At 46.4% G+C, this 12,557-nt stretch overlaps 1 protein-coding gene across 1 annotated transcript; it reads left to right on the top strand.

Annotated features, from left to right (window-relative positions):
- Window positions 1–981: 981 nt before the first annotated feature.
- On the top strand, window positions 982–10,918 carry LOC112120913 (2-5A-dependent ribonuclease). The gene is made up of 7 exons (XM_026661352.2): window positions 982–1,012; window positions 2,694–4,346; window positions 4,685–4,776; window positions 5,202–5,419; window positions 5,532–5,664; window positions 8,756–8,910; window positions 10,024–10,918. Exons 2-7 carry the CDS (start codon window positions 2,897–2,899, stop codon window positions 10,160–10,162), a joined length of 2,187 nt encoding a protein of 728 aa, XP_026517137.1. The 5' UTR covers window positions 982–1,012; window positions 2,694–2,896; the 3' UTR covers window positions 10,163–10,918.
- Window positions 10,919–12,557: the final 1,639 nt, after the last annotated feature.

The following is a 12,557-nucleotide window of genomic DNA, read 5'->3' as shown; positions in this document are numbered from 1 at the left end:
CAGCATCTGGAAAATGTAAAAGTTACAGAGAAGCACAGTAGCTGGATCTTTCTAATACACTTACTGGCAGTGAATAATTAAATTTCCTCATTCGTTCCAGAGTCAACATCCAGTTAAGATCAGCTTCTGTTCAGATCATATTCGAAAGGTTATCTTCACAGTCATGATGACTAGAAACTTGTTTTTTTAAATTAAAAAATTGGAATTTCCTGCACTCTTCTGTACAGAGAGTAATTCTGTAGGAACTCAAGCAGCTTCAGAATTGCAGAATACACAGAGCCATATTTATATAACCCAAGTACCCTCAACTGTATCTAATGACAAACACCCTTCTTGGGATGTCTTCTCCCCACTGACAAGCACACGCAAGAGTACCATTGTGACGTTATTGATATAATCTGGGACCATATAGATCATTGTTGCAACCACGGTCCTGTAGTGGCACCCAAATCTTGTATAAAGGGGGTCAAATGGGGTGTCTAAGACAGGGTTATGGTTTACTGGTTATGATTATGCTGTCTATATGTGTGTATCAGTTTTGTAGTTGAAGATATGAATATTGGCTCTATAATGTCTGTATTTCAAACTTATGCTATGCTGCTGGGTGACATCCCAGACAAACTGGTGTTAGCTCTCCTAGCCTGCTTTATGGCCCATTAAGGACCATCAGCTATACAATGGACCCATTGAGAGAAGGCAAATATGCCTTGAGACTCAGCAAAGTATGCAGGAACTAGCCCATGTGACTCCAGACTCCATTTTGCTGTAATTTTCCACGGTAAGGACAAAGAGGTGTTCTTACACCTGGAAAAGACTATATAAGGCTGATGCCTCATCTCCATCTGGTCTTCAATCCTGCTTCATACCTCTGGAGGAACTTTGCTACAAGCTGAAGCTTTGAACAAAGGACTGAGGACCCATCCCAGCGGGGGATGTAGTCCAGAGACTTGATTTGAACCTGCAGTTTATTCTATCGCTGCTGCAAGCCTGAACCAAGAACTTTGCCATTACTGTATGTAATTGATTCCACTTAACCAATTCTAGCTCTCATCTATATCTTTTTCCTTTTATGAATAAACCTTTAGATTTTAGATTCTAAAGGATTGGCAACAGCGTGATTTGTGGGTAAGATCTGATTTGTGTATTGATCTGGGTCTGGGGCTTGGTCCTTTGGGATCAGGAGAACCTTTTTCTTTTACTGGGGTCTTGGTTTTCATAACCATTTGTCCCCATAACGAGTGGCACTGGTGGTGATACTGGGAAACTGGAGTGTCTAAGAAGATTGCTTGTGAGACTTGCGGTTAGCCAGTGGGGTGAGACCGAAGTCCTCTTAGTCTGGCTGGTTTGGTTTGCCTTAGAGGTGGAAAAACCCCAGCCTTGGGCTGTAACTGCCCTGTTTGAGCAATTTGTCCTGAGTTGGCACTCTCAGTTGGGTTTCGCCAGAACCGCATTGTCACAACCATGTGTTTGCCTAAAGGTACAAACCACTTTTCCCACCCCTACCAATTCATTATGATTGTCAATCTGTACTGATAAGAAACTCAGAACCAAATTAGCAGGGGCTGTTGCATGTGGACCCAGAGGACATCTGATATAATCCCCCTTCCCCCCCACACACACAATCACTTGTGGCTCTGAAAGCAATGTGGTGTAAACTTCACTGTCCTATCTCTTACAGATCAATAGAGTCTCGCTAAAGCTGCGAGTTTGTCACAGAAATCATGGCTCTGTGATTTTCCTTGACTTCTGCAGCGGCCGGTGCGGTTGGTTCCGGAGCTGCCTGAGCAGCTCAGGCAGCCCTTGGGCACATCACACTGGCTGCTGCTGGGGCAGTCTTAGGCCACCGCTCCCCCCACCCAATAGCAGAAGGAGGAGTTTGGGTCGGGGAGGTGGGCCTCAGGGCTGGGGGTTGGGGTGCGAGAGGGGGTGAGGGCTCAGGGCAACGCTCTGTAACTGACTGTGAACAATCAATTGAGATAACCCACTACCTTCGGACCAGCCAAGCTTGGGGGGGCGGGGCTCCCTAGAAGTGGTAACATGTCCCTCCCTCAGCTCCTAGCTCTGCACATGTCCTCTGTCCACAGGCACCGCCCCTGCAGCTCCCATTGGCTGTGGTTCCTGGCCAATGGGAGCTGCGGAGCTAGCAGCGCTAGGAGCTTGGGGAGGGACATGTTGCTGCTTCCGAGAAGCAGGGTAGGGAGACTGCCAATCGTGCCAACCCTCCCCATCCCCCAGCACCAGCAGGGGTCCCGGGCTACTCTCACCCAAGCACTCTCAGTTCCCCCCGCGCCGCCCCCCCAGCACTCACAGTGCCCCCCTGCGCCACCCTCCCAAGCACCTGCTGGTCCCCTCTGCTCACCTGCTATCCCCCCCGAGCATTTGCGATGCCCCCCAGGCTGCCCCCCCGAGCCTCTGCAGGCCCCACCCCAGCACCCCCTGACCACCCCTACCCCCCATGACCACCCACGGCCCCCCCGCCAGCACCCGCAGGACTCCCAAGGTTTAGTCAGGGGTATAGTACAAGTCATGGACAGGTCACGGGCCATGAATTTTTGTTTACTGCCCATGGCCTGACCATGACTTTTACTAAAAATACCCGTGACTAAAATGTAGCCTTAACTATCGCCTATCAAGCACAACTGTAAAGTCTTAAGAGTCAGTAAATAGGTTTGTTTTCTCTCTTTGCTAATCAGGTGGAATATGTGAAGCATGGAGCCCTTGGAGCTGGATAGTGCTGGTGCATTTCATGAGCAAAACTCCATTCATGTGCCGACAACAAAGGACTGACCAATCCGTGCCTTCCATCTTAAAAGAGAGCCCAGGAAGTACATTCTATTGAAGAATCTCCATTTGAAAGGGACACAGAACAAGAGCACAGCCACTTATCTTAACAGTCATGGAGGCCACTGGTAACAGCCAGGAGGAGGTATCGACCTGCAGAAATGAAACAGCAGCAGACAAACCCTCTCTGCTAAACGATGCTGTCCGAAACCATTCAATAGATACAGTCCGGCAGCTGTTGAAGGAAGGAGCAGATGTTAATTCCAAGGTAGAAGGTGGTTGGACACCTCTGCACAGCGCTGTACAGGATGATCAGGAAGAGATCGTTGATCTTCTGCTGGAGAAGGGTGCTGATCCGTGTGCTAGGAAGAAAAACGGTGCCACTCCCTTTCTTGTAGCAGGGATAGTGGGAAATGTGAGACTTTTAGAGCTCTTCCTTTCTAAGGGATCAGAAATCAATGAGTATGATGACAATGGTTTCACAGCTTTTATGGAGGCTGCTTGGTATGGGAATGAGGAGGCCTTAAGATTCTTGTACGATAATGGGGCAGATGTGAATTTGCGGAGGGTGGTTAACGAGGAGAAAAGGACACTGAATAAAGGGGGGGCAACAGCCCTGATGGATGCTGCCAGGGAGGGCCACCTCTCAGTCGTAAACATTCTTGTCAGTGAGATGAAGGCTGACATTAACATCTGTGACAACCAGGACAGGAATGCTTTAATCCATGCCTTCCTTCCAAGTGATAACAAGACAAAGGAGTCAATTCTCGCGATAGTTCATTTCCTGCTGGATTGTGGTGTTGATGTGAACAGAAGAGATGAACATGGGAAAACTACCATCATCCTGGCAGTCGAGATGCGAAGTCTGGATTTGGTGAAAGCTTTATTGGAGAAGAATGAAGTTGACATCAATGATGCTGACAGAGAGGGCAAAACAGCACTGATGATAGCTGTAGAGAAAAACTATTATGAAATAGCAAAGCTACTGTGTGAAAGGGGGGCAAGGACTGACCTTGGGGACCTTATTGGGATTGTCAATAGGAAATACAATAAGAAAATGGCAGATCTTCTTCGCCAGTACGGCGCCAAGGCTGTTCCAAGTCAACCTCAAGATTGGGAACCCACCAGCAAACGCTGGGGAGAGCAGCTGAAGGTTCTCTACAACATGTATCGTCCTATGATTGGAAAACTTAAAATCCTCCAACATAATGATTTCAGGATTCAGAGAACCTCCCAAGGGGGCATCTACCTGGGACTCTATGATGGGAAAGAGGTGGCTGTGAAAATATTCCGCATTGGCACAGAAATTGCTAAACAAGAGAAAATGTGCCTTGAACAATGTCTGACCAGCAACCATTTAGTAAAGCTTTTTGGGGCTGAGGAAAAGAAACCCTGCCTGTACTTGTGCCTCTCGCTCTGTGAGAAGAACCTTGAAGAACACCTGAGTGCATCAGAGAATGAAGTGAATTGCAAGTGTGTTCTTAAGACACTCTTTGAGGCAGTTCAAGAACTACACATGTTTGGATTTGGCCATCAGGATCTACACCCACGAAATATTTTGATAGGTTAGCTTGTGTGTTCTTATCATTCTTATTCTATTCTCCTATTGCTCATAGTTGAGAAAGCGAGGCATTATAGAGATGACAGTATATGTCACAATGTAGAGATCTTTATGCACAGAGAGGGTGTGTGTGCATTCGTGCTCATGTAGTACAGCAGCCGTAAGTATCACATTAGTTTTGCCCTCCTACTGAGAGATCAGGTCATCCCACTGAATAATCTACCAGAGAATTCTGGGGTCATGCGAATAATTCAACTAGGTACCAGAGAAAAGGAGCGCAACATACACACAGACAGACAGACAGACAGACAACAGGCTTAACTATTCCTGTTATTTTGTCAGATGCTGCTGGTAAAGTTCGCTTAGCGGATTTTGATAAGAGCAAAAGATTGAGTGAAGGACAGAAGGATGATGTTATAATCAAAGACCTGAAGGTAACTTTCCATTAAACCAATATTATGTTTCCGATTACCCCTCACACCCTTTCTGTCTTTTGCTTCCTTCTTTCTATTCATTTATTTTCTGTGCTTTCTTGGGGCGAATCAGCTGATCTTCCTGCATATTCAAAAGGAAATGTATAACAGGATGGTTTCTGGAAATTCCAATAGCACAAGAGACCACAGTACAAGAAAGTGAGAGTGATTAGGAACGAAGATTTTCTCTGACTCCTGGAAGTCACTTCCTGATTTTGCTGTATGCTTTCAGTGCAGTGGGCTCTCTAATACAAACACTTCATGAAGTGATTGCTGGCATACATGTACACACATGCGTACACACACTGAAGTTTCTCTGTCTCTGTTTCTCTTTGGTGGGAGGTTGTGTGCCCTGGAGTGAAACAGCCATTTCTTCTCATACTCAGGCGCTCAGAAAGCTGGTCCTGTATGTTGTAACAGTGGGTAAGGTCCCCTTTGAGGAAAATCATAGAGACGATTTGGATGCAAGTTGTCCAGAGGATGTGCAGGACTATGTGGAGATTGCAGACCTTAGGAAAAGTCTGGTCTCCCCTGATGAAGGAAGCCCAGTTGAGAACCTGCTGAGAGACTTGATCCAACATCCCTTTTTCTGGAGCAAGCAGACGTAAGTACCATGAATGAAAATTACAGACCCTCAAACAGCAGATTTGCAAGCTGCCCCATTCTGTCAAGAATCAGTGCAGCAGGGCATCCCCAATGTGCCATTGATTCCACAGCAGGTACAGGTTCCTGAGAGACGTTGGAAATGAGAGCGATATCAAAACACGCAACACCAATCCCAACAATGAGAGTGAGATTCTGAAAGCTTTGAATTGTGATGAGCACCCTTTGCAGCAGTGGACTGAGCAGGTAAGCTGTTTTGCTGTGGATGCACAAGGGGAAAGCTTTCTCCTAGGACTTACAGGCCCCATTTTAAACCTTAACTGGAAGTGTAACGCCATCCCTATCCAGACAATGTGGAGGCATAATCTAATCAAATCTAGGAGATTTTAAAACTACCATCACTGTTTGCTGGAGTGGTGTTCCCGGAGCTTCCAGAGAGTGGTTTGTAGACATCGTCCTAGCGACTCGCTGCTTAAGTTGTGACAAGCCTTTTAAATGGAGAAGGCGGTTAGAGTAATTTGCCCTGTGTTGGACTGCAGCTGTGAGGGTGTGCAAAGGGAGGAAAAAAGAGGGAACTTGTTAAAAAGCATTTGAGCTTGGAAGGTGCTTGACTACAATGGCAATGAGTGCAGTACAGAAGAATCTTAGACCTGGTTTACACTTAAAAGTTGTATCTGGGTAAATAACTGTCGGCTAGGGCTGTTATTTTAGCTGATGTATTTGTACTGGTATGAGCCCTAATATGGACACAGTTACATCAGTATAAAGGTGTCTTATACAGGTACAGCCTATTTTGCTTCCAGAACCAGAATAAGCTGTACTGATACAAGGCACTTTTCTATGGATATAACTGTCCACAGCAGGGGATAGGTTGCTGCTTTAATTATACTAATATAGTTAAAGTGGCAAAACTTTCTAATATAGACAAGCCTCTAGACAGCTTTCACTTATTTAACACATTAATATATAAAGACTAGCATAGGCATCCATCCCAGGCCCCATGTGCCTCACAGTTTCAGCACAGTAAAAAACCACAGCTGCACAGTGTACCACCCAGATCCTCTGCCCCAGTTCTGTTCCCTTCAGACCTCTTCCATGGTGTACACAGGATGGAGGGCTGCCCTAATGGAATAACTGAGGATTCCTCTTGGACATAGAAATATCCAGGTGTCATAAAAACAATGTAGTCAGCTCTGACACTTGTTCCTAGCCCCCATGGGGTAGGGAGCATTGCTGGAGTGGAAATGAGGATGGCCAGGGTACTCTGAGCTCTGGGGATCCTCGGACAGTATTGTAGTCCATATGGACCTTTCCAAATAGTGTCACAACTATGAGGGTGGAAAGGTGATACAAAACCACCTTTGTCCCTCTCACCCAGTAGAACTCAGAAACCCCTGAAGATCTAGCGCTAAATCATGATGACAGCCATAATAATAATCATGCCCTTTTATCTCTCAGCCCTGCTTTTCCCCAAATGCCTGTGCAAAGAGAAGGGCATTTGGGAAAGAGATGTGTTGTGTCCAGAAGATTAACAAATCCACACCCTGGCGAACCCAGTGAAGAATCAAATTCCAGATCCAGGGCCTTTATGGTGAATGGCCTGCCATCAGCTCTCTTCTGTTTAAATCCGGGTATTCCAACTGGAGTGGCTCTGCTGGGGACTGAGGAGATGTGAGAGGGCGGTCTGCCCCTTTAAGGGCCAAGAGGCCTGTTCAATTAGCCCTGGGTGTTGGACTTGAAAGGAGGAAAGCCCAGCAGTTGAGGGCTGTCTGGGGAGAAGAGTGGACAGGCTGCTCCTACCTGAGGGCAGGAAGCCTGGTTGAGGGCCAGGAGCTGTCTAAGGACTGTAGCTGGCCAGAGCCCTTTGTAGCAGGGTGGGCCTGGACTGTATTGTTGGGTTGACCAGGGCCAAAGTAACCATTGTAGGCATTGAGACAGCCCCATTGCAGTTGGGGCCCATCTGCAAGGAAGGGGGCTGGAGGTTGAGCCCAGCTGGGCTAAAGATTCCTTTGTTTTAAGTTGTCCTTTGTCTAAAGGACTCTTTTACCCCAAAGGGGTTGAACTCTCTAAGGGGGCTTGGCCGGAGGGCCTAGTCATAGCTAAGGCTGGAGTAGGCTGAAGAGCATGGTGGGGAAGCTGAGACAGAGCTGTTGCAAGGCAATGCTGCACCGAGAGGGGGTGCTCTGGCACGGTAAGTCTTGCATGGGAGATCTCTCTAATTTATTTGCAACTTTAAAGGCTAAAATTAGCACCTTGACACCACCTGGAAACTCTCAGGCAACCTGTGAAACTTGCAGAACCCTGGTATTACGTGCTGTTGGCATGTTCTGCTGAACAAGCAGCTGCATTTTCCAAGTGGTCTCTAGATGTAGTCACATGCAAAGTGCATTAACACAGTCTGTCGTCAAGGTACCAAAGGCCTGAATGTGTGCAGCAAGGCCTGCATCCCAGAGAAAAGGCCACACACCATACTGGGCACAGATGGCAAAACGTTTTCTGATAGCTAGAACTCCTCCAGAAAGGTTAATACTTGGTCTGCCTTAAACCAAGACAACATTGACTCAACCCTATAACTTAAAGGGCCTGGTATCACAGTGCTCTGCAGCATGGGTCAGTGTCAATGTGCAAGGAAAGGGGGAGACTTAGACTTCTCCCACTGCATATACCCTCTTCTTGGGTTCTTCCTGAAATGAATTGCCCCAGGGCCCTCTGCACTAGAGTGGGGCACCCTTCCTAGCATCTGGAGAAAGCAGGGGTTTTGGCATGTTCAGACACGCTTCTCATTTCCATTACAGATGTGAAAACACCAGAGATGCAGCCCTTAGTCATAAAAACACAAGTGAAGGTTTTTGGAGTTTCCTACTGCACATGCATATAAAATATATGTACCGTTATTATATTGTTCGCCAGCAGCAAATGCTCTCCTACAGACTGAGAAGGTCTTTTCCTTTTAAATTGTCCTCTGAATTGTTCCCGGCTTTCTTATAATTTCCTTTCTGAGTTGTGATGAAACAGCACATACGTGATCTCAACTTATTAATATTTCTTTTTTGGAGAGCTGGAGAGCCATGTTTGAGTTATATGCATGTGAAAGAGTAGACTTTCTGTTTTTTTAATCTATTTTTCCCTTTGCATGCAGATAACAAAAACCAGATAAAACCATAGAAATTTTGTATGCTGTTAAGCATACATTTTAATATAAGTGCCATAAAATATTGCTTCATCGATGAGAAATTTGTGTGCATGATATTTCTGCAGAGTGAGACCGCTGCAGCCAGGGGAGGCTGTATTTTGTGATGTGTGAATGGGATGGAATAATCCAGAGTGTTTATTTCAGATTGACAAATTGGTTCTGGACAGCATGTTCAACCCCTTCAACAACAACAGGAAGAACCAGAACAAGAACAAGAAGAAACAGTATGAAAACTATGTCACGGACCTACTGAAGTTCATCAGGAACATGGGCGAGCACTTTGATGAGAAGAAAGAAAAGTAAGTGATTGCTTCACAGTCTGTGCCAAGGATGAACAGTCCCTGGGAATCTTTGTCTGACTGTAAAAGGCTGCGAGTCCCGGTAGGTTTAAAACAGGAATCCCGTCTTCAAAAGGACATGCTACCATTCTAGGAGGGTAAAAATATGGAGGGTGTGGGAAAAAGAGCGTTTCCCGGTACCCCAGCATGTTATAAACTAAAGCGTGTCCAGGTTATGAAGGATAGCTCCTCCGGCAGCACAGTGCTGTGTACTTGCACAGAATAATGTTATTTGGATAGAGTGTATCATATTATGCAGTCACAATACTAAGTGCCAGGCTGGGTACTCTAGATAACCCCAGGCTCACCACCCAAAGGCAGTTTACATGATCAAGATGCTTCTGGGAACTAGTTTTTGCTTCCAGATCATCACTGTGATCACCCATTGATCAACAGCTCTTGTTCCGTGGGGCCATTAGCCTCTCCTCCCATCCACAGAGGAAATTCGTTTCCCAAGTTCAGTGGTGCTTTTAGCCCATGCTCCTCTGCCCACTTTGCGGTGAGGAGTCAGGCTAAATTACTGCAGTGCTGATAGTCCTCCAAACCCTCCCACGTGGGCCCAGAAGGACAGACAAGTTCTCCCACAACTCACTGGGGAAGAATCGTATTGCAGCTCTGCTTACTGCAGCACAAAGAACCATAGGATATGATTCCAGAAGTCCTAGCAACACACAGCGGGAAGTGCAACACCAGTGAGAACACAGTAACAAAGTGTGTTTTGCCATGTGGCTGCAGTGCTCACACCCTGTCTAGGCTAAGCCAGGTTCCAGTCACCCATGTTATCTCTGCAGTGAAGACATGCCCTATTAAGGTGCTTTGATGCTTGGACTATATGAGGATTTAGGAAATAGGATAGTGGGAGAGAATGGAAAAGGCAGAATGTGTCAGATCAGAGAGAGAATGGATATTAATCATTTCTAGAAAATTCTCTCTTGTTTTCAGAAAGCTGCTGAAATGGCTTTCACTCTATAGGGAAAGAAATGGGGAAACCTGACCATTTGTTCTGATTCTTTGACACGTTTTAGCAGGGTAGGCTTCCCAAGTGAAAAATCAATTGTTGTTCTTCTATTTCAGGGTCAAGGAAATAATCAAGGAGCCCTCGGAGTATTTCCTGAACCTATTTCCAGAATTGACAGTTTATGTCTACAAGTGTTTACGCAGCATACAGCATCATAGACATTTTCCAAGCCCTCAGAGTCTTTCTCAGCTGTAGCATGTTGTATCACTTCAGGTTATATGGCTGAATCCCATTGACTAACTTCCTTTTCAGCACCATTTCGTTCAGCTGCCAAAAAGTGTCATACAAAGTGGGGAAGGGGCTGGGTGGGCAGAGGGTATTGGAATTTCAGTCAGTGATTCTGATCTCTGGATTCAGCATTGAAGCACTCAGCTGTAAAGATGCTATGTTTGAGTGGGTTCATGGAGGACAATTACATTGAGGAAAGGAAGAACTAAGTGCTAGAAGGGCAAGTGCCAGGTCTGGGGCTGCAGGATAGGTGCCGCTCCTCCAGCAGGTCCAGGCTGGGGGAGGGGCACCCCAGCTGCACCTGGGTGCAGGCCGCACCAGACCAGGCCATGCCTGGGTCCAGGCCAGGCCTGGGGCCGGGTCTGGGCCGCACCGGCCGCACCTGGGGCTGAGCGCCATGGCAGGTCTGGGACGCAGCAGAGTTTGGGCCGGCAGAGGGGCGCCCCTCACCCAGCTGCGGCGGGTTCCCTAAGCACCCGTGCATCACTAAATAGGCTGCTGCGCGGCCGTGCAGCTTACAGGGAACTTAGGTCAGGACCCCTTCCTCTGTTCAATGGCTGCTTCCTTTCTCCCTTCTGGTGCAGTTAATTGATGGACAGAGAAAGAGGGAGCAGGAGGGGGTCCGTTGGAGCATTTAGTCCTTCCTTCTATCGTTGAGTCCCCCTCTTGGAAAACATTTCCAGCTGATATTCAGGAGACACAGTGTCTATATGTCAGGATATTCCCTGCTGGTTTTCCCAGTCCTTTGTCTCCCTTCCTGCTTGATGGCCCTGTTTACTGCTAAAATGCAAATTAAGCGGAGCGCACGTTCTTTTGTTTGAGACAGACCTGTTTGCAAACCACAATTTGGAACATGTGTTAATTACACGATTTCCCTGTAGGATGTAACTGCACATATGATGTTGCCACACACATTTTATTAGGACAATATTGACCAGCAACTTATGGGTCTTCAAATGATACTTACAAGACATACCTTGTACAAAGATTATTACAATAGGGTGTGGACATGGGTACATTCTATCACACTGCCATCCTGTACCTGTGCTGTGTATTCACTGTCAGGCTTGGCTTCCCTCTCACCTGAGGAGGCAGTCCTTTTGTTCCCATGGACTCTGCCCACCAATCCCAGTTATCAAATAGGCTGGCATTTTTTTGTTTAAAAGCATAAAAGACAACTTGCTGTGAGGGGAGTCCTAGCTTTGACGCCAGCATTGGCTCTTTAATCTTTCTTCCCCAGAGAGCAGCTTTCCAGCTCTCTCTTGAGATCTATCTTTGTAGTGGGGATTGAAAACTAACTAAACTGGGCCTTTCTCTTTTAAATGTTGCAAACATAAATACCGGTAACAGCTGGATGAGTGACAGGCCCAGGTATACAGCTGTATAGTTGTTTTATAAGCAGTTGTTTCACTAGAAGTTGTAGAGACATTTACGAGGTGTATTTAATGCATCCAGTTGGTAATCTCATACATTTTCATTTTAATGCTACATCATTATGAGAGTCTGGAATTATTTCTATGTGGTATGGAAACCAGGGAGCTGATCTTGCAAAATTGTAAGTAACACTGAATCCTGTGAGTAGGCTCTCTGAAGCCAAAGGGAGTACTGGCATGAGTAAGTATTACTTATGTAAGTAAGGCTTTGCAGAGTCAGTCCCCAGATTCAGCACAGCACCGGTGCGGAAGCTTTGATGCGTGGGGGCTGGCAGGAGTGAATATATTTTCCTGTATCTATTCACAATACACATATCGATGCTTATGACATGTAATCTGTGCAGTTAAATGCCTGCAGCGTTCTTTGCTTTTTCAACTGTACCTGCTTTCTCCCCTATCTCATATACACAGTTATTGGATTTGTTTGTCTTTTACACTGAGATTTTTGTCATCCGTATTCCCAGATACAGATCTAAATCTGGAATAAACTAGGTTGGACAATCCATTCTTATTGCATCTGAAGATGAATAGAGTATAGTGTAGATCTCTGTATAGAAGGAGAGTTAGTAACAAGTGGGCGGGTTACAAGGCCATTTAAATCCCCTAGCACTCCTGTGGGGGTAAATTGGGCAGGGAGGATGAAGCTCAGCACCTACTCAGAGGAGGCCCTTTCAACACTCTGAGTGGGAGTCAAGGTTCAGTTGCAGAAAGGGAAGGGAGAGGAAGACTGTGATGTGACGTGCCCCCGTCCCACGAGTTGAAAGTCTAAAGCATTCCTGCACTCAGGCAGCACCAATTAGGCACACCTGCAGAACATGTTCCACCCAGAGAAGTGGACCTTAAAAAGGGTGAGACTGGCCACAGAATAGGGGCGGGGAGAATAGGGTGAGACTGGTCACCGAATAGGGAGGCTGCCAGGTTTGCTAATG

The sequence above is a fragment of the Terrapene carolina genome, unplaced genomic scaffold (assembly GCF_002925995.2).
Source record: "Terrapene carolina triunguis isolate 2854851 unplaced genomic scaffold, T_m_triunguis-2.0 Scaffold1024, whole genome shotgun sequence".
Classification (NCBI taxonomy): Eukaryota; Metazoa; Chordata; order Testudines; family Emydidae; genus Terrapene; species Terrapene triunguis.
Note: the sequence above shows the minus strand (reverse complement) of the source record. Positions and strands in the feature narration are given on the sequence as shown.

Bases quoted from the DNA above. Each gene is read 5' to 3' on its own strand.
- LOC112120913 (XM_026661352.2), top strand. From the start codon at position 2,897: ATGGAGGCCACTGGTAACAGCCAGGAGGAGGTATCGACCTGCAGAAAT. The intron at 4,347-4,684 runs GTTAGCTTGTGT...TTATTTTGTCAG, and splicing joins CCCACGAAATATTTTGATAG to ATGCTGCTGGTAAAGTTCGC. The intron at 5,665-8,755 runs GTAAGCTGTTTT...TGTTTATTTCAG, and splicing joins TGCAGCAGTGGACTGAGCAG to ATTGACAAATTGGTTCTGGA.